The sequence below is a fragment of the Mus caroli genome, chromosome 15, assembly GCF_900094665.2.
Source record: "Mus caroli chromosome 15, CAROLI_EIJ_v1.1, whole genome shotgun sequence".
NCBI classification, from domain to species: Eukaryota; Metazoa; Chordata; class Mammalia; order Rodentia; family Muridae; genus Mus; species Mus caroli.
The window spans coordinates 77945855-77967124 of NC_034584.1; the positions used below are offsets into that span (position 1 = coordinate 77945855).

General features: G+C 47.8%; 1 protein-coding gene across 4 annotated transcripts in view; it reads right to left on the reverse strand.

The window, feature by feature from the left end:
• The window catches only part of Efcab6 (EF-hand calcium binding domain 6), a 187378-nt gene that overhangs the window by 78273 nt on the left and 87835 nt on the right, over positions 1–21270 (reverse strand). For all 4 annotated transcript variants that reach the window (XM_021183282.2, XM_021183284.2, XM_021183280.2 and 1 more), the window contains exons 10-13: positions 19290–19438; positions 5596–5706; positions 2893–3001; positions 997–1164 (exon numbers count right to left, since the gene is read on the reverse strand). In XM_021183282.2, coding sequence (XP_021038941.1) covers positions 997–1164; positions 2893–3001; positions 5596–5706; positions 19290–19438 — 537 coding nt within the window. The remainder of the gene's footprint in view (positions 1–996; positions 1165–2892; positions 3002–5595; positions 5707–19289; positions 19439–21270) is intronic.

The following is a 21270-nucleotide window of genomic DNA, read 5'->3' on the forward strand; positions in this document are numbered from 1 at the left end:
TGTGTGTGTGTGTGTGTGTGTGTGAAGCCATGGAAATATCTGTGTGTGTGTGAGCATGCATATGAGCAAGCGTGTGTGTGTGTGTGTGTGTGTGTATAAAGCCATGGACATGTGTGTGTGTGTGTGTGTGTATAAAGCCATGGACATGTGTGTTTGTGTGTGTGTGTGTGTGTGAGCATGCATATGAGCAAGCATGTGTATGTGTGTGTGTGTGTGTGTATGTGTGTGTAAAGCCATGGACGTGTGTGTGTGTGTGTGTATGTGTGTGTAAAGCCATGGATATATCTATACATTTTGAAGTATGAAGTACTAAACGTGTGATGGTCTGTGCTCAGCACAGCAGTGTCCCTCTACAGTGAAGGCAAACAACAAAACATTCTGACAGCAAAGCCATGCTTGTGACTGACCTGACTTTTTAAATGACCTTGAAGATTGCCAGTGCTAATGGCTGCCACAGAGCCTCTTCTAATAAAACTGACTATTTTTCAATCAAGAGCAGCAATGACTGCAAGCTACTGCTATGAGCAGTCACCCATGGAACAGTGTCAGCTCAGGACATGGGACTTCTTCCCAAACACCTTTCTGTTGTAGTTGTTTACTTTTTTTTTTTTTTTTTTTGAGACAGGGTCCATAGCATAGGATAGCCCCGAACTCACAGTACTTCTTTTGCCTCAGCCAGTCCAGTGCTGGGGCTACCACATGGGACTCTCAAGTGCTCTTTTGCAAGACCTGGCTGTAACTGGATCACCTGTCACTTTAGGACTGTTTTTTTTGTTTGTTTGTTTTTTTGTTTTTTCAGAAATGTCAGGTGACATCCTTAATATGCTTTAAAAAACAAAACTGAAACCAAACAACAAGCACTTAGCTGTACCTGGAAACCTCGTGGGAATGTGGGGTCGTTGATTTATCCATCATCTTACACTGTCTTTCGCTGAGCACACTTGACTGCCTGGCTTCGAGAGTCACCCAGCCAAGAGCCTGCTGCTGGGGGCCTACCTTAGTGCTGTCATCCAGCACATCCAGCAGGGAGTTGACCCTCACTGCTCCAGTGCCCTCGGGGTCAAACGTCTGCTTCAGCTCACTGAATTCTGAATCGTTTAACTTCGCAACCATGCAGTTGAGAATGTGCCGCAGTTCTTCCCAAGTTATGTGTCCGCTGGGTGTCTGAGCAGGAGAGCGTAAAGAACATCAGGAATTTAGAAACTGTATATTCTCGAAGGCGGGAGAAGCTTTGTGCATTCTCAGCATCAGTAAAGCATCAACTTCAGCCAAGCTGGGTCAAGACTTGACAACAGCAGCCAGTGACCACCATGTGACCACATGTGATAAAAGCAGGGCAGAGGTGGGAGCCACTAAAACTTTCTAAGGCTCTTCCCAGAACTGTTCCCCTACCAGAAAACAGGCAGGAAATAGTCCAGAGGAATGAGGGCCTTTTAGGAGGCACAGGCCAACCCCTTCCCAGGGGTATCCACCTTCCAGTCCTGCCTGTTGGCTCAGAATTTCCCAGCATTTCCATGGCAGCTTGCCAGTTTACTCAGAATATTAGTCGGATGTGTTTCCTCTATCACCAAAGCCATGGATTACATAGATGGGCAGCTGCTGAGAAAGAACTTTCTTCCATCTTACACAAAGCAAACCCTTCTGGTCCTGCACGTTCCCACAGAATGGAACACTGTGGATAAGTTAACTAAAAGTGAAAACCAAGAGACCCTGTTTACTGGAAAAGAAGACTACAGGGCCCCTACCTCAAAGAGGGACATTCTGAGTGTCACCAGCAGCCATCACTGACTGCCACAGTGTGGTAAAATGTGGGTCTAAAAGCTGAGAAGACCGCACGGTTCTTATTTTTCTAATTTATTTTTATATGTGTTTGTGTGAGAGCCCATATGTTTGTATGTGTGTGTGTGTGTATGTATGTATGTGTATGTGTGCATATATGTGTATATGTGTGTGTATGTGTGTCTGTGCATGTGTATGTGTATATGTGTGTATGTGTATATGTGTGTATGTGTATGTATGTGTCTATGTGTGCATGTGTGTATGTATGTGTGTGTCTGTGTGTGTGTATGTGTGCATGTGTGTATGTGTGTGTATGTATATGTGTGTGTATGTGTGTGTATATGTGTATGTGAGTGTGTTTGTGTGTATATGTGTATATGTGTGTGAGTGTGTTTGTGTGTGTGTGTGTGTGTGTGTGTGTGTGTGTACCTGGTGTCCTTGGTGTCAGATGCCCCAGAAGAGGAGTCATAAGAAGTTGGTTGCTCTGAATGAGCAGCAAGTGCTCTTGAGCACTGAGCCTTCTCTCTAGCCCCTGAAGGTCTTGTCTTTATTAATATTTTCTGTGTACATGTGTGGTGCATGTACACATGAGAGTACAGGTATCCCGTGTCATGTGTGAAGGCCAGAGAAGGTTATCAGGTGACCTGATGTCCCTCTACCTTATTGAGACAGGGTCTCTCTCTGAACCTGGAGCCAGGCTGGCTGCCATGGAGTCCCTGAATCCCTGTCTTCTTCTGTACACACTACATGGTACACACTACTTATCTGTGTCTGGGTTATCTCCATCTTGCAACATGTATACACGTGTCTTTGTGAGGAAGGGCCTCTGTTTCTCTTGGCTGATACCTAGGAATCACTGGGTCACACGGTTCATCTTTTGATCTTTACAAAACCCAGGACACTCTCCTTCATAGCAGCTGTGCAAGCTTTCGTCCCCACCAGCAGCGCATGAGAACTCTAATGTCCTACATCCTTGTCGCTAGGACCCTTTGGATACTGCGTCTTCACGGACAGGAAGAAGCCACCTGACCGTCTTTCTACTCTTTGGCCACACTGAGCATTAACCTTCCTACCTCCTGTGGGTCTTTCCCAGAGAAGGGTCCAGGTCCTTACCGAACTGATAAGTAATAAGGTCTTCTTCAGGGCTGTATAGCGATCCTCTGAGTACTTGAATAACTTCTTGATGATATTTTCCTTGCGTGACCGGTTTCTAGCTTCAGTGCTACAAAGGGGGCAAGAGAAACACAGGAAGAAGACTGTACCTCAGACTTGTTCTTAGAGCAAGGACTGGCTTTGCGGGGCTCTTTCTTCAAAAAGGGTAGTATATAGGGGCAGGCCTGTTTGCTTAGAGGGAATGCCTGACAGAAGAATGTTCTGAAAGAGACATTGACAGACATCCATGAGCTGTGCCTCCAATCCTGATCAACCCTAGTCAGACAACTTTCAAATCCAGGAAGGAAACCAAAGATTGCTGGCCAACAGCGCCCTGAGGTCTCACAGCTGAAGGAATTGGAAGCCCCAGCCCCTGCCCTCCAGTGACTATGCCAGAGCCACCTGCCCCCTCAGGACCTCTTGTCCTTTCTCACCTCGGACTCTTCACCCTGATGTTCCATCAACTGTATGAGTGTTCTTGGAGGCCATGGCCATTCGCTTCGAGAGCCGAGGCTTTCTTGTGAACTCCCATCAGAGAGGGAGACCCAGCCCCTCGTATGGGACTTTGAAGAAAAATGGCCTCCCTAGTCTCACATATTTGAGTGCTTGGTCCCCAGGGGTTGAACTATTTGGGAAGGATTATGAGGCATGATCTTATTGGAGGAGGTGTGTTGCTGTGGGTGGGCTTTGAGGTTCCAAAAAGCCCGTGTCATTCCCAGTTAGCTCTCTGCCTCCTGCTTGTGGTTAAGGATGTGAGCTCTCAGCTAGGGCTCCAGCACCATTCCTGCCTGCTTGTTGCCATGCTCCCTCCCATGATGCTCATGGACTCTAATCCTCTGGAACCATGAGCCCCAAACAAATTTTTTTTTAAAAATAAGTTCCCTTGGTCATAGTGTTTTCTTATAGCAACTGAAAAGTATGATACTTCAAAAGGAAGCTCAGCTGTAGGCTTCCCATCCCTCACTACCTAACAGACATCCTCTGCTCCCACAAGACAGGGCACGAGATGAGATCATTCACCTGCTGGACCATTCCCATGCCTGCTAGCAATTTGATGCAATGTCTATTCAGCTCTGCAAGAACATACCTACTACCCCTTTTCAGAAATGTATTCACTCTGGCACTGTGCCTCAGGATCACGTGACTAACGGGAAGAGGTTGTCTCTTGAAAGGGAGTATTGGCACAAGCAGATACTGTATAAGTCATCCCTATCTGCCTACTATCGAGGATACCAGGCACAGTGACAGGGTGTTCTCCATTGTAGGAAGACCTCTTGTACCTCTTGTCTCCTTACCACAGACTACACTAGGCATCATCACACCCACATGACAATAAAAATGTCTTGTGATGTCTTGTGACATTGGCAAGGGCTTCCTGGGAGGCACAGCTCCCTCACTGGAGGACTGCTGCGTTCAAGACAATGAAAGCCAGCAAGCAGCTGGGCATGGTGGTAGACACCTATAATCCTACACAGGAGGCTAATGGGTTCAAGGTCAGCCTAGGTGACACAGTGAGACCTTATCTCTAATGGAAAAAAAAAGGATGATACAAATATATAAAATTTTAATTTTATAATATATAAAACTTTAATTTTATTCTGGACAGCCCTACACGAGGTGCTGCCAGAGAAGAAAATTGTAGGAAAATGGAGGTGACTGCTTATGACGTGGGCTCACAGCTGCCCCCTAGGAGCAGGGCAGAAGGACTCTGGACACTTGGAAAGATGGTAGCCAGCTTGGTCATTAAATATCTGAGTCCTCAGGCAGGGAAGGTCCCAGGGACACAGTTCCAGAATTAACTCTGTGGTGAATTTTTGCTTTACAACATGTGTGTATATACACATATATACATATACATATATATACACATATATACACACATATACATATATGTATATGTGTGTATGCACATGTATGTGTATATGTGTATACATATTTGCATATATATAATATGTATATGCGTGTTTTATATATATATGTGTGTGTGTGAGAGAAACAACAACAAAACACCTTTTCTGTTTAATTCTTGGTTCATATCAATAAAGATCACACAGTAGTATAAACCAGAGACTCCTTGGAGCTAAAGTCTAAATTCTAAACAGCCGTCTCATTCCTTCTGTTTTATTTTCTGTTTCTGAGTTGCCGCTCCAACTTCCAGTTGGACGTTACGACAGCCATTAGACAGGCATTAGCGGCAACAAACACCGGGGCCTGAGGGAAGAGAGTGACTGCAGCGTGCAGCAGAGCTGCAGCAAAGCGGCTTAGTGCGTCTTTTCCCTTTCCATAAAACACGCAGCAAGTGTCTGCTTGCACACCGTCTCCCGGGGACACGCTTGGAGCTGAGGGACTCCTGTGAGCAGGTGTGTGTGCTGGAGGGGCCTTGAGCTCTGGGTGTGTGGCCCCACTGGTATCACTCAGGCAGGTGTTTGTTTGTTTGTTTTTCTCTGTAGAAAGGACTAGGAACGCCATCTCTATCGCTTAGGGAAACTTTATGCAAGAAAAATGAATGCAAAATCATTTATAAACTGTAAAGTGCCAGGAAGACGTTGACAGTCAGTGAGGACAGTTGGCCGCTGAATAAATGAAAATATATAATCTAATGCATACCGTGTGAAAAAGTAACCTAATACATACTGTGGCTTGTAAAGTGGGGTTCAAAGGTACCTGCTTCTTTTTTTCAGGGGAGTTGTCTTACTGACTTCCAACTTCTGCCGCTCATAAATTGCTGTAAGAAACTGCTTCCAGTTGATTTTCGTGCTGGTTTTAAGTCCAAATCTGCATGAAATGAAGACAACAATATTAAAAACAGTCCCCCCTCCCATAATACCATATGGATTAGATACTTAATGTGGAGTCAAAACCAGTAGCTATGAATTCATATGAAGTTTCAAATCTAAGGCAAACAAAGTCATTTTGCAAAATAGCATCAAAGAATGATTCCTCAAAAGCAAGGAGAAAATCAGGATTGTACCACCCTGTGTCACCATGTTCTGTCAGTGGTGGCGAATTCTGAATGAAGACACAAGGAATTTGGTTAAAATTCTGATGTCCCTGAAATAGTCTTTCAAACTCATTACTTGATGAGCTCAATTACCTCGGTTGGCAGGAATGATGGCTCTTAAAAGTACCGGTTACCTCAACTTGGAGGCCTGTGACTGTTCACTGAACATAGCAGAGGGGACTGTACAGCGATTTAGGGCAGAGCTTGTAGGCTGGGGTATCCCTCAGTGGCAGGGTATTGAATTAGCATCACAAGGCCCTGGATTTAATCCCTAGCCCTACAAAATAAACCACAGTAACAATAACAATGAGGGTAGACCTTGAGATGGACGGGTACCCTTGGTCATACGGGTGGCCCTACCCAGCACACGAATCCTTATAAGTGGAGAAAGCCATGGGCAGGCAGGCAAGGTGTGTGTGGGGGGCACATTATCACTTGCCTCTGGGTGTTTTCTTTCATTACTGTCTTCAGAAATGCCTTGAGGACTGTCGGCCCCCACACAGTGTGACAAGAACAACCTGCGGAGTGACAGTCTTTGTCCCTGAGATTTGCAGACCAGAGAAACATCTGACACTAGCAGGTCAAGATCATGTGCGTCTCTCTGCTCGGCCCCAAACCTCTACTTGTGATGAGGTATCTCTCAGTCTGTGGTCACCATCCCCTGCATGGACTACAGCTAAATCCAAACGGCTGCTTCTTTAGGACAAGAAATGCCTGCGGCATTGTCCTGTCAGCTATGTTGCTGTATGCGAATCTGTTTTCTGCCAGCTCTGCCTTCCTTCCACTTGTGCCATGTGGCAGCAGGCTGAGCCTGTGTGCAGACAACAGTCCACTGCAGAAAGGCCATCACTGCCATCAGACATTGGATGACTGGTGCCTGTCTCCACAGAAATCCTCCAAGTGAGAGTGAGGCTGGCTGACCATAGAGGACTGAGGTGTCAGGGGAGGGTTACTAGTTGGCTTGAGACAGGGAGAGCCAGCCCTCAGAGCCCCCATTTGGGGTTAATTATTTCTGATAATGCTAATTGCATGTTGAACCTATGATTTGTGTACACACACACACACACACACACACACACACACACACACACATCTTGGTATGTCTTGTTTTGTGCTTTTCCTCTTTGAACAATTTGAACTTCGGAGGACAAGCCGCCCAGTCACTTGAATCTCGCCCCATGCCTCACAGCCTCAAAGGGGAGCTCTAGCCAAGCAGTCCTTTGGAAAACAGCTGGACTGCCTCCAGGAGAGCTAGCTGTTTACATTCCACTGTCACTCCAAGGGACACTTCAATTCAGCTGTGAAGAACATGGGAACTGACATCAGTTCTGGCTCCCAGGAGGCTTTGTTCCAGCCATGATGGTGTCAGCCATCCAAAGCCCTATGCTGGACCACGGCTCTTCCAGAAATGGTCCAGGCCCACTGGGGACGACGGAGACACCCAGCCTAGTGAACTGAGCAGCTAACAAGTTCCAGGCCCCTCTATGTTAGACAGCATTGCTGGACTACCCAGATCATAAGGTGTAAGAGCCCATTTTAACAGATACTCCTCTCATTCTATGGTTTAGTTCCCTTAGGGAATCCTGTGAATGTATCAACAGTGCACATGTTCACTTTGGTTTGTGTTTTCTCTAATAGGCTGATTCAGGAAGGCTATAGGACAGCCTCAAGCCATACAGAACTGAACATGACAAAGCTCAACACACATGGTAAATGGAAAGCAAACAAGGAAGGAACACATGCCTACGAGCTGCCCTGTTACCTACCCATGCACACACGTACACATGTACACATGCACGCATATAAATGCACTCGCATGCGCGCGCACACACACACAAAAGCATGCACCCACACTGTAATGAAAAATGAAAACATCAGTTGGGATCAAGAACAGGCAAATCAAAACAAGAAACTATACTGCTGACTATCAAATTAGCAAGGACTCAAAGCATCCGTGTTAAGAGCCTGCCAAAACGCTCTTGTGAGCCTCCCTTGTAAGAATAAATTAGCACCTTTCTGCGGTGCATTTTAGCAATATGTAATATAAACCTTAAAATGGTTCAAGCCCTTTGACTTGTGGAGATGGCAAGATACATTTCAGGTTTTTAAAATAGAATTAGAATGTCTCTGATGCAATCTTCTGTGAGAAAACAGACCATAATTATACCTCAGACATTTCCAGCTATGAGTCTCTGTGAACTTGTATATGCGAGTGTGTATACTCACAGATCCTACAAGAAATAGAAAACGTACTAGCTGCAGCTATCCCTGGCTACATCAGCAGTGGCTACCTCTGCCTATATTAGTAGCACTGTTTCTGGCTATATTTGTCGTGGCTGTCGCTAACTCTTATGCGAATAGGTAATCCACTTTCTCCTTTACCGTTTCCTTCTTTTCCCGTTTGGAACACACGTGACTCTATAAGTAACAGGACTAAGCACGGCTTTTTAAAAATTCTTTCCCTAGAATTTCCATGAATAGCACTAGTAACCTAAGTCATAATGAGAGAGTACCCTCCACGTGGGACTGGAATCAAACCCTGGGTCTTGTGGGCCATCTACCTGGCTCTTGTCCTCTCTTTAGCATTCGGGGATCCTTTACTATCCCAGGTGACCCCTACTCTGCATCCCTGAGTCAGCATCCTGCCTGCTCCCTGTGTCTTCCCCACCCTAAGAACCAGGGTGGAGACTTACAGCAGAAGAAACACCAGATGAATCATATTGTATATGGCGTGACGGTGGCTGCCGTCAAAGGAGGCGACACAGGGTGGCAAGAACAGAGTTCAGTCATGGTGGGTCCAGGATCCCGAGAGCTTTGCTAGGAGGACATGACAGGAATTCCCTGCAGAGTGTGGTGCATGCTGCAGCAGTGAAGAAGGCAGGAGGAAGACTCAGAGGTGAGGACAGAACTGCCATGGCTCACACTACCCCCTCCTCAGTGCCTAAAGCTTCAACTTTGTCCTGATTCCCCTCTCCAGCTACTGTCACCCTCTGGGCAGGCTTACCAGTGCCTCCTGCCCGCTGAGCCATCATACAGTCTGGGTGTTAGGGGGGTCTACCCATGCACTGCTGGCCTTGACGCCTGCTTTTCCCAGCTGCAATGGCAATACTGTGGTTTCATTCTAATGAGCATCCAGAACTTGGTGCAGGCCAAGTGAAACTCTTAGTCTGGCCGGTTCCCTCTATTGCCTTGCTTGAATGCCACTGAGCTCCCTCCTACACATGGCAGGCTCCTCCCTCTCCAGTGGGCCCAGCCTGGCTGATGCCCTAAGGGTACACAGGGCCTTCTGCCTGCCCCACTGGCTTCCCAGCTCTGTGCTCTGTCTCAGGCTGACTGCCAAGTGGCCCATCAGTGGGTAGTCCTCTGGCTCCTGCCACATTTTCTGATAGCTGATCATGGGATGAGAGGCCCAAGCAGGACAGCACGTATTGCTTGACTTCACTGTCAGGACAGAGACCATGGTTCTCTGCCAAGGCCCAAGCTCCTGCTGGAGCACTCCTGTACTTGTGGGCTAAAGGAGTCAGCACACACCATAGGATGATCAGAGTGCTTCGTGCCTGTGAGGATTTCCAGCCCTAATGAAAGTACCCATGGGGTGCTTGGGTAGAGCCAAAGTGCAACCAGGTACAACCGGTTCTGGAGATCCATACAAAAAGCCCCAGTATAGTGAATAGATGCCAGAGTTGAGCCTTTTATGTGGAAACTCATGGCCTTTGCCTAGGACACAGACACAGCCTAGCAGTCATCCCAGAGCTCCCGGATCAAGGACAGCCCTGGATACTCACAGAGAGCAAGCTTGCAAAACAGGCAAGGCTACAACTGAGTTTCCTCCCAGCCTGCTCCACAGCTGTGGTTCTCAACCTGTGGGTCGTGACCCCTTCTCAGGGGTTATATATCAGATATTTATGATTCCTAACAGAAGCAACATTACAGTTATGAAGTAGCAATGAAATAACTTTATGGTTGCGAGGGGGGGTGGTGTCACCACAATGTGAGGAGCTGTATCAAAGGGTCACAGCATTAGTGAGGGAGAGAACCACTGCTATAAAGCATTTCATTCAAGCCAGGCAGGACTGTCTGCCACGGACCAAGATGACTTCGATAAGGAAAGACATCCCTTAATCCCAGCACTCGGGAGGCAGAGGCAGGCGGATTTCTGAGTTCGAGGCCAGCCTGGTCTACAAAGTGAGTGCCAGGACAGCCAGGGCTACACAGAGAAACCCTGTCTCAAAAAACCAAAAAGAAAGGACATCCCAAGCAGTTGGGGTGTCGGCAAATGGGGCTCTGAAGAATGATGGCCATGGGAAGCCACAGGAGCAGCAAGGTCTGTTGGGTAGAGCACAGGCTCACAGAAGTGATGGGTGAGAGCTGACCCTATCTCACAGAGGGACCCTCAGGATTACAGTCTCATCCTGTAGCTGCTTCCCCATCTCCAAAATAAGCCATGGAGATGGGGCTGTTGGTCAGTGTGGAGCCCTTGCACTGACCGGTGCATGAGGAAGAGCCACAGTGGCAGAATGGGACCGGGTGGGACAGCAGCTCACACCAGGAAATGGAGGAAGTCCTGCTTCTCTGTGTTTGCCTAGGGCCAGGGAAGACTGTGACAACTGCTACTGAGAAAAAGGATGTGGGCTGGTTCCTACCATATCTCCACTGAAGTCACTGTTTGGCCAACACAAAAGCTACCTGGGCCTGGGACGATGGCTGTGGATACCTATAACACGAATAGGTCCTCACAGCCCTGGCATTTCCTTTGCAGCTGTGGACAGAGTGACTGGCAATTTTCCAGTGTCTCACAGCAAAGGTTCCTTCACGTGGCAGGACAGCAGTAGAACTTCAAGTGGCATTAGGACTGTTGACCCGCTTGCTTTTGGGGAGAACAAAACTCGAAAGGACTCTGACACAGAGTTTCCTCCGGTGCCACAGCCACCACACTGGACACTTGTAAGAATCAAATCACTGTAGGGGACATTTTCAGTATGAGGTACACTCAGAACTCACCGGGAGTCACAGACAGGCGGGAGGTACCATGCCCCTGTCTTCCCTGGCTGGCAGCTGGCACCTGTTTCTCTAAGCACTGTTGGTTTATCCTAGGGTTGAAAAGTTACAGGCAGTCTGCTGTGTGACAGTTCTTGGGTAAGAAAAGGGGGGGGGCTCTCGAGGCCCAGGATATACACTAGATAAAGTTTTGAGACCTTAACCAATAGGCTAAGAAATCTGGGGTGATGGTGATGGGGTTTTAGACACTGGAAAGATTGGATCTTCCTGAATAACTCACAAGGAGTTCAGGCTGTTGGGCCAGAACAGCTGCTTATCCTCTGTACAGGCTCAGAAACCCCATCTCCCCTCCTTCCGAGAGCCCTGCCCACACTGAGAAAACTCCCCACCCACTTGGAGAGAACTCCTGGCTAACAAGTCACCACTCCTTGTCTCCGAGTTTCCAGCAACCCACCCAAGAGCGCCTACCGGGGGGCTCATTTTTTTGACCCTGTATGGACACCATCCCAGTTCCTAGCTGCCACATCATCACGCCTCACCTCATCACGCCTCTATAAAACCCGCTTGCTCTAGCCCGGAATGTGTGGCTTCAGGGACCTCCACCTGTGAGATCAGTGAACCCACCTGAGAGCCGCCTCCCAAGAAACCTGTCTTCATTGGCTTTTAATCTGGTCTGATCTGGCCTATATCTGCATCACCCCTTTATCACGGAGGGGGCAGAAAAATGCAATTAGGGATATAAACCCATCACTGTGTGCCAGACCAGGCCCACCAGCCACGTCTGCCTATTCTCTAAGATGAGCTCGACCTTGCAAGGTCACAGAGTAAAGGGCTTTGCTTTTGCCACTCTGTGTCTCCTGGACTCTCTCCTGTGAAGTAAGTGCTTCTCACATACTGATTACAGTTTTACAGTTACTACATCTAGAAGAATGAAGGAAAAACAGCCCTGGAGGCTGTGGAGAGAGAGACCTGTGAGTTCAAAGGGGAAGAGAGGATGCCAGGAAAATCAAGGACTCCAGTCCCTGCAAAGTCCCTGCAAAGTGCCTAGGGGTTTGGGATATCAAGGTCTGAGTCCTGTCGGTTGGAATAATCCCTTTAAAGGCTGCTGGTCCTTGAACCACCCATCACAAACACATGCATGCTTGCATGTGGTGCCCTGGATTGGTCCAGTGATTCTGATCATTTGCATAAGGAAGCCATCTTTGCTGCAGATGGTCTAGGCAGGAGGGAGCCTGCTAACCCAAGACACCCCATGCTGCCTTCCATTTGTTTCAGGTCAAGGGTGACTCTGGATAGAGCAGCTGGGACCACTCAGGGACAGGTGCTTAGTAGGCACTGAAAGCCAGACAAGACCTGCCATGTTAAACACAGACTGAGGTTGTAAGATCAGGACTATTAAGACTATGTCTGGTTTCCTGTGATGCTCTGAGTCTACCTACAGCAGAGAGCAATTAAGGATACCTTTGGATAAAAGAAAGAGAGGTGTGTTTAGAGGGCTGTGGAGACAACCCTGTAGACCAAGTGACCACAGTACTCTTCCTTGCAGGCACTCATGACTCTTCACTCCTAGCTCAGCCCCAGTGCAGGCTGCTCATCGTGGGATCTGATAGGGCTTCCCTTCACGAGGGAATACCATCCTGAGTCTTCAACATTCACCATTTAAACTGGAAAAAAACCACAGTGAGGAACAAGTAACTGACAGCTCAGGGCACCAGCCTCCTCTCTAAAGCCATAACGGAGAATAAACAAGTTGTCTTTATTCAGTGAATGGGCCACTCCAGACAAGATGTACAGAGAATGGTTTGTGCACAGTAGAAATCCACATAGGGAACACAGGTTGGGTCAAATTATGAGCTATCATTTAGGATACAGCAATGCAGACATCAAAACCAAAACCAGCTGGGTAACAGGGCTTGCCGTCAAGCCTGGTAACCCAACCTCATGTGATGGAAGGAGAGACCTGATTCTTGCAAGTTGTCCTTGGACCTCCACACACATGTGCTATGCCATGAGCATGAACACATGTAAAGGTGGGTGTGAGGCATGCGTGTGCACACACACACACATGCATGCACACACATGTGCACACACATGCACACACGCATGCACACACACATGCACAAGCACACACATGCATGCACACACATGTGCGCACACATGCACACACACATGCACACACATGCATACACACATACACATGCACACACATACATGCACACACATGTGCGCACACATGCACACACATGCATACACACATGCATATACACATACACACACATACACATGCACACACATGTGTGCACACATGCACACACACATGCATACACACATGCACACACACATACATGCACACACACATACACATGCACACACATACATGCACAAACATGTGCGCACACATGCACACACACATGCACACACACATGCATACACACATACACATACACACACATCATACACATGCACACACACATGCACACACACGCATGCACACACACACAAATGTAAAAAAAACTATGGATAAGCTATTTTTAAAACATTGGGGGGAGAAATGGTAGCTTAATAAACAGCAACAGAAAAATAAATCATCCATTTGGAAAAAAATTAATTTGAACATCCAACTTATATTACAATGGATTGAAGTGTTTAACTTTTAAGAACGAGACATCAGCTAGAACAGAGCTTTCAGCTCAAGCTGGGCAGGAACGATGAGTGACAAATTTAAATGATAGAAGACATTGAAGGAAGAGAAGATGGACGAGTTTGATTATACTAAAACACAAACTTGAAAAGACTGAGTAGCACATTAATGGAAAGGAAGAAGCAAGCAGAGAGAGAGAGAGAGAGCTCTTACAAGGATCATGGTCTCCTCGGATGCATACGTGATTATAAAGAACTAAACCTGAAGGTGATAAAGTTCACTTTAACCCCTTCTGTTTGAGCTGACAGCCCATTAGGATGTGAGGAAGATCCCCTCCCAGGGAGGCAGAGTCACAGCAGGTTGGTACCTGGAGGCAGCCAACCTCAGTGTCAGCCCCGCAAAGACAAATTAAGACAATTACGGGGCACCACTTCACGCCTCTTACACGATCAATATTTAAAATGTTAATGTGCAACTCAGGGAGGGAAAGTGAAACTGGATCACTCACAGTGAGTGATGGCAACTCACACTGCTAGGGTGTTGTTCTGCGAGGACAGCTATGCAGTCCTGCAGAAACCTCCCTTCAGTGCGGCAGAGCGCAAGGCCAGTGGCTTCCCTAGCCTGCAGGAAAGGTCAGCCAGCGTGCAGTATGCGCTGCCGTGGCAGACACATGTGTGCTCTAACATGGGGGCTGTTGTGTGAGATTGTCCTCTGGGCCACACACTACCATCTTGGGGAGTTCAGCTGTGCTTTCTTGCAAAAGATCCTCTCGGCTGGGCCTACTGACTGTTTACAGCCTCTCTGGAAAGGGTGGAAGTTTATGAGACCCTCACCTGTGCATCCCCCTACCCTCCATCACCTATTGTTTGCAACTCTGCCTTAGCTGCACTTGGCCTGGGAAAAGCTAGAGTGTATAAGTCTGGAGAGACTGGGGTGGTGGTGGGGGTTGTGTGGTTTCCATCTATGTTGTAAGGGGAGGTCTTCATTCCTGCCGAGTAGAGTTGCCTATTGGGGTAGGCACACCCACGCACCTACAAGCAACCCCTCACACCTACACTCTAGGAAACCCAACAAACTCATTCGTTTTGCAGAGTGAACTCTGGCGGTATCAGTATCGTGCCTCTGTCCTTGGGACCTTAGGAGAAGGGGAGACACAGCAGGAATGTAAGCAACATGAACACAGAGAGGGGGTGGGGAAGGAGAAGAGAATATCTCCCATCTCCAACATCAACAACCTTACACCAACCCAAACACAAAAACTACTAAAGAAGAACAGCAAACACAGTATCAGTGGCAAAGATCAGAGGAGAAAGACATCAGAGTCTAGAAAATGATAGAAGATCATGAAGCTAAGAGGCAAGCTTTTGAAAAGTTAAACACACTCATGGTTACTTGGAATAAGGAAAAGAGAAGACACATACACACACATACACACACACACACACACACACACACACACACATAGAGTCTTTCTAGGAAGAAGGAAGTTGCACACACAATGGCTGTCACAGAAGCTCAATAGATCCCTAGGTTATTATGCCCCAAAGAGGGGTGCCCTAAAAACCAGGGTCTTTCCAGACACATGCAAACCTACCATGGCTAAGTTACACAAAGACAGAAAACATAAAAGGATGGCAAAAGCTAGGCACAGTGGTGCATGGTTAAAATCTCAGGACTCAGGAAGCTGAGGCAAGAGGATTCTGAGTTTGAGGCCAGCCTAGGAAACTCTGTGAAAACCTGTCTTTAAAAAACACCTTCTTAAAAAGCTGGCCAGTAGAAGACACCTGGCAAAAACTAGTTAGAAATATACTACAGTATTTCAATACAAGGTAAATCCAGCCATCAGTGATTTTTCTGAGAGATGGTTATACCTCCAGGTCTGTGCATGGGGGTCATGGGATTTCTACCTATAGTAGGGGACCTGAGAAGGGACCTCAAGTCTCAGTATGTTTCATACGTTCCCATATGTTTGTTACTTTGGAACTCACAGCCTGGAGACTGCGTGACTCAGGATTTCTGTGGGCCTGCATTTTGACTTGGACACTTGGATGTCACATTGGAGCTCAGAAAGTTTCTGAGTCAGAACCACTTCAAAATTTGGATTTTCTTTTTTAAAACGCATTACTGTATATGTGTAAACAGGGGTGGGTGGGTAGCAGGGCTCCATGTGCATGCCTCCACGAATGTACAAAGGTCAAAAGACAACTGTGTGGAGTCAGTTCTCTCATTCCATCTCTTTGTGGGTTCCAGGGATTTGATGCAGGTCATAGGACTTAAGAAGTGAGTGCTTTTACCTACTGAGCCAGCCCCATGCGCCATCCCCACTGAGTCATCCCTGCAGCCCAGAACTGGGATTCTCAGGCTGGAGATGCTTGAGCCATACATAAATCAGGATGCAGACTCTGCAGCAATCACTTTCAAGATGCTCTCTGAGTGGGGACCAAAAAACAGTGTGTGGGAGGGGGGGAAATGCTTGGAAACTCTGGGTCCCTGAAGAAGAGGCTCCACCAGGAGAACACTGCGGCTACCCGCATCCCCAGTGTGTTCATCCTGTGAGCCTGGGGCACTCCTCACTGGGCATGCCTCCCCAGCTGGAATCTTCACCCTCTACTTTGGCATGTTCGGCACCTAGCACAATGCCTGGCAGAGGAAGGTGCTCGGAAAATGTTAGCTGAGTGATATCCCGCATGTTCGTCATGACGTGATAACTTCCAAGAATATGAAGCAAAGGTGTCTGAAACAGCTCTTTCTATTTTTAAAGTCAAAGCAACACCATAGGCATGCCTGGCAACACATGAAAAAGTCTTATGTGCATGGCCGAGGGTGTGGCAAGATGAAGAGCTTTGGGCAAGGGGGAGGGGCATCTTCCACTTATTTCTGTCATCTCTATTACATGACGGTTATGATTTTGAGGCCAATGGGGGCTCTACATGGCTGCTAGTTATCCAAGAAATAAGTCCTGAGGTCATTCAGCAACCAAGCTGTTTTTTGAACCAGGAGCACAGACTGGATGCAGACTGGGCCTAATTTACTTCTTGCTTTGGAAATCTTGGGTCTGGTCCTTTTCCACCATGCATGGTACCATGAACATGCCCCAGAGTGAACCTCTGCAGTGTGGAGCTGCTCTTCCGTGACTCTCAGCAATCTTCTCAAGAGGACCTCAAAGCAGCCCTTGTCACTGAGAGTTCCACAGGACACTCCATTTGCTTCCATCTCGTTCCCATGAGAGGAGGCTCTTTGGGGGACTTGGACAAGAAAACAAGACAATGTGACCAGTGTTTTGTCACATTCTCATGTGGGGGCCACAGGGGTTCCTTCCAGAGATCAGCCATCCTGGTGTCAGCCAAGAGGTAGAGGACACTGGGGCATTTTATCATATCAGAAAGCAAAAGGTTTTCCAGAGACCACAAGGACCAGCAACAGGACACAGTCACCAGCTGGCGAGGAAAGGCCCCACCTCCGAAAGCGAACACAAGTGCCTCCCTGTTCAGCAGTCAGTAAGTCCAGGGCTCTCCAGTTTAGGAGAGCAACGGCTGCTAAGGAGGTTATCTGGCATTGAAAAGACTAAGGCTGTCTGTAGTGGAGGCCATTGCCTGGCCACGCTTGTCTTGGAAGTCATTGGCCAGATGTTGTGTTTGGACAAGGGCTGCTCCAGCTGTTCCTGCTGCACCCAAGGAGACAGCAAGACCCAGTCCAATGAGCAGAGGGATGAAGATCTCTCCCTTCTTTCAGCTTCCTCCCATCTGCAAAGTAACTTCTTCAGGTTCAGAGAGATAAACCCGGGGAACAATTATCACGGCGTGGTGGTGCAGGAGCCTTGGAAAGGGGGGGGGGGCGGGTTAATACAAGCATCTGCAATGCCTTTTCCCCAGAGGAAAACAGGAACCCCAGGTAACTGTGACATCTGGACATAATACATCCAGTGACTCCAGCACTCAGGAGGCTGAGGCAGATAGGATTCAAGTTCAAGGCCAGCCTAGGCTATCAAGTGACACCCACCTGAGAATATTAAGGAAGGAGGAGAGAGAAGGAGGGAGGCAGGAAGAGAAAATAACTGTAATGAAGCAGAACGTATGAGATCCACTTAGATCTGAGGGCTCGTAACAAAGAAGGGGTCATTAGGAAATGATTCCCACTGCTCTCTGCCAAAGAGGCTAAAGAAGGAACCAACCCCTTATTTTGGGAAAAGGTAGAAGGTCCAAACCAATAGCATTTTCTTCGCAGGTTGTACCCTGCCTCCCTTGCTGCTGTTTTGATTTGTCTGAGGCAGGAGCAGGCCAACGCACATCTGGGTAACTTCAGTGACAATTCCTGCATTCCACCTTGTTGTACACAGACGGCCCCCTGTTTGTGGCTGAATCACGCCTGAGCTTGTCCCAGGACTCTCCGGTGAGCTCCCATCTCACTGTGGGAGTGCTGGGTTACAGATACAGGCTACTGAGTCCAGCTTTACAGGGTCCTAGGGATCTGGATCCATGTCCTCACGCTCACACGGCAAGGACCTTACCACTGAGCTGTCTCCCCAGTGCCCAGCTCTCTGATCTAACCGTGGAGAGGGCACACGCTCATCTCAGAAGTACTGCAACACAGCAGAAAAGCAAACAGGATATTACCAGGGATTTAGGTCTGATCGACAGTGACAGCTAACATGAGCAGACAGACAGGCTGCCCACACGTCTCACCAGTCTGTGGAGCTGTCTTGCCTAAAGGAGATAAATAAAACCATAGCCATGAGTCTTCGGAGGGGCCGGTTCAGGGTGGGGAGCTACAGGAGGAACGGGGGAACCACAGGCAATGGAAATGTGGGTTATAACGAACAAATCCAGGTTATAAGAAACTCCAAGCAGCATTTAGTCTACCCAAGTATGAAAGGAACAGGTAGAAAGGAAGCCTGATGATTAACAGGGAATCAAGGTGCGCATATGGTTTTATGTATACTTAATGTAAGCTGCTGTCATTTTGGAAGAAGGGACTTTAATTTAGAAAATACCCCCACTGGACTGCCCTGTGGACAAGTTTGCGGGGCATTTTCTTGACTGATGTAAGAGGACCAGTTCACTGGGGGTGACGTCATCCCCCAGGCTAGAGGCTGAGCAAGCCATAAGGACCATAGCCTCTGCCTCTGTTCCTGCCTCCAGGTTCCCGCCTGGGCTTCCCTCGGTGACGAAATGTGACCTAGAAGCTTCAGATGAAATAAACCCTTTCTTCCCCAAGTTCCTTCTGGCCATAGTGTCTTATCATAGCAACTAGAAACCCAAGTGAGACACGAGGCAAGCCACGGACGGCAATGTGCAGACTCGATTTAGATCCTGACTCTCAGATACTGAGAAAGAGAACAGGAGCCTAGACAGTTATTTATTAATAACGCTGACAGTCCTGTCTGGTGCGAAGGTTGTCTTGGCGTTATAAAGAGTTGGCATCTTTTGGAGTCGTGCTCAGAAATGAGAGGCTTGAAAGTTTATTCTGCCAGACACCAGGGTGGAGGCAGATGAACACAGGCTCAGAGGCAGTGACCAGCCTGGGCTGGTGGCCCTTGGAGCTGGCGAGTGAGCTCAAGGGTGGGCCTGCAGCGCTTTTGTCTCTGCCTTGGTGTAGGTAGGGAAATCTCAGAGGCACAGAGTTTAAAGCACTAAATAAAATATAAATAAGGCTCTGTCTGCTGTGCTGTCCCGGCTGACGTCTGGGGGGAAACCTGTCAAGCAACGATTGGATTCTTACCTTCTTATTAACTGGATAAAAATTCTCCTCGGTAGCCTGTATATGAAGGTATCAAGGACAACCTTCAGGTAATTCAGAGAGATGTAGCCACCTTTGGAGGGGTCTCCTGCGCTGAGGGCTTTCTCGATCTTTTCATACGACTTCGAAAACTGCAAGGAATTAAAATTCGAGGGTTGCCTTCAGTCGCGTGAACATCCTGGAGCCTCCCAACCATGCCATGTTTTCGTTTCTGTTAAACCGCAACCTCCTCACATCCCATCTCGGAAAACTGATCAAAAAGGTTACCGTGGCATGTACCGAGCCTCAAATGTTTAATTGATGAGCTCACTACAAACAACAAACACACTGCTCACAGCTGACAAGTTTCTCAGGGAGGGACCGAGAGGACGATAACGTTACCTCTGACTGCAGCGCTAAAAATAATCTGCAGCTCTGCCAGTGTGGCGCATCTTAATATGCTTCCCGCGTCCCCTACCGTGAGCCCACATCATGCACTTCTGATTAAGTCAAGCCATCAGGCCCACAAGCTGGGGGCATTTTATTAAAAACAGAAGTTGCTTTTGTGGTGTGGAAATTGATTAATATTAGGATTACATACACACAATAGACACCGGACACCTTGTAAGTCACGGTTTTAAAGGGGAGGCGATTCCAAGAGAGTAAACCAGTTCTATTCTGGGACTCCGAAGGCCCAGGGACGTTGGTTCAAAGCAGTTTCTCATGACTCATAAAACCACTGTGGACACTGGTTATCATTTGTGGAACATTGCTACTTCTTAGTAGCTGATAACCATATTTCTTTCCAAGCCATCTCAGTTTGTCTGGATTCAGTTTTTCCCTGCTAACTGGGAAAACATGGGAAACTGACTAACCACCAGTTTGGTGTAAAAAGGAGCTTTCCTTAAAGGTGTCTGGAACATGGATGAACACACAGAGGAGTATCCTCCACCCAGGGAATAAGAAGTCCATTTAGAGATGTTCCTGAGTGGGCACAGCGGTACTGGGGATCTTTAAATACGGGGAGGGACTAGAGGGCCAGGGTGATGGCTGTTTTTTTAATGAATCCCCCTGGCCAGAGTACAATTCCTGACACCCACATAAAGAGCCAGATTCTGTGGCCCGCACCTGTGATTCCAGCACTCCTACAGTGATGTGGGAGGCCAAAGTCATGAGCCAGAATCTGGAATACACAACACAGTGATGCACACCACACTGTGTTAATAAGGTGGAGGGAAACAGCAACTCCCAAATTGTCTTCTGACTTACACACACACACACACACAATTTTAAAAATCCTAAAAATATTTATTGATCCAAATCTCTTAGAAAGGGACTAAGCTCCCAAGAAAGAATTAACATACACTTCTTCTAAGCTTTCCTGTGTTTGTTCCATGAGAGGGGGTGTCATCTGAGCCCCTGCCTGGGGGAATACTCATTTGCCAGGCTAATAAAAATCTTTTTTTGTTTGTTTGTTTGTTTGTTTTTTGGAAATTGGGTCTCCTTAACTATATAGCCCTGGCTGGTCTAGAATTTACTCTGGAGACCAAGCTGGCCTCGAACTCCCAGATATCTGCCTGCCTCTGTCTCTGCCTCTCTGCCTCTGCCTCTCTGTCTCTCTGTCTCTCTGTCTCTCTCTGTCTCTCTCTCTCTCTGTCTGTCTCTCTCTCTCTCTCTGCCTCTGCCTCTGCCTCTCTGTCTCTGCCTCTGCCTTTCTCTCTCTCTCTCTCTCTCTCTCTCTCTCTCTCTGCCTCTCTCTCCCTCTCTGCCTCTGCCTCTCTCTCTCTCTCTCTCTCTGCCTCTGCCTCTCTCTCTGCCTCCTGCCTCTCTCTCTGCCTCTGCCTCTCTCTCTGCCTCTGCCTCTTTCTCTTTGCTTCTGCCTCTCTGCCTCTCTCCTGCCTCTCTCTCTCCTGCCTCTCTCTCTCTCTCCTGCCTCTCTCTTTCTCTCCTGCCTCTCTCTCTCCCCTGCCTCTCTCTCTCTCTC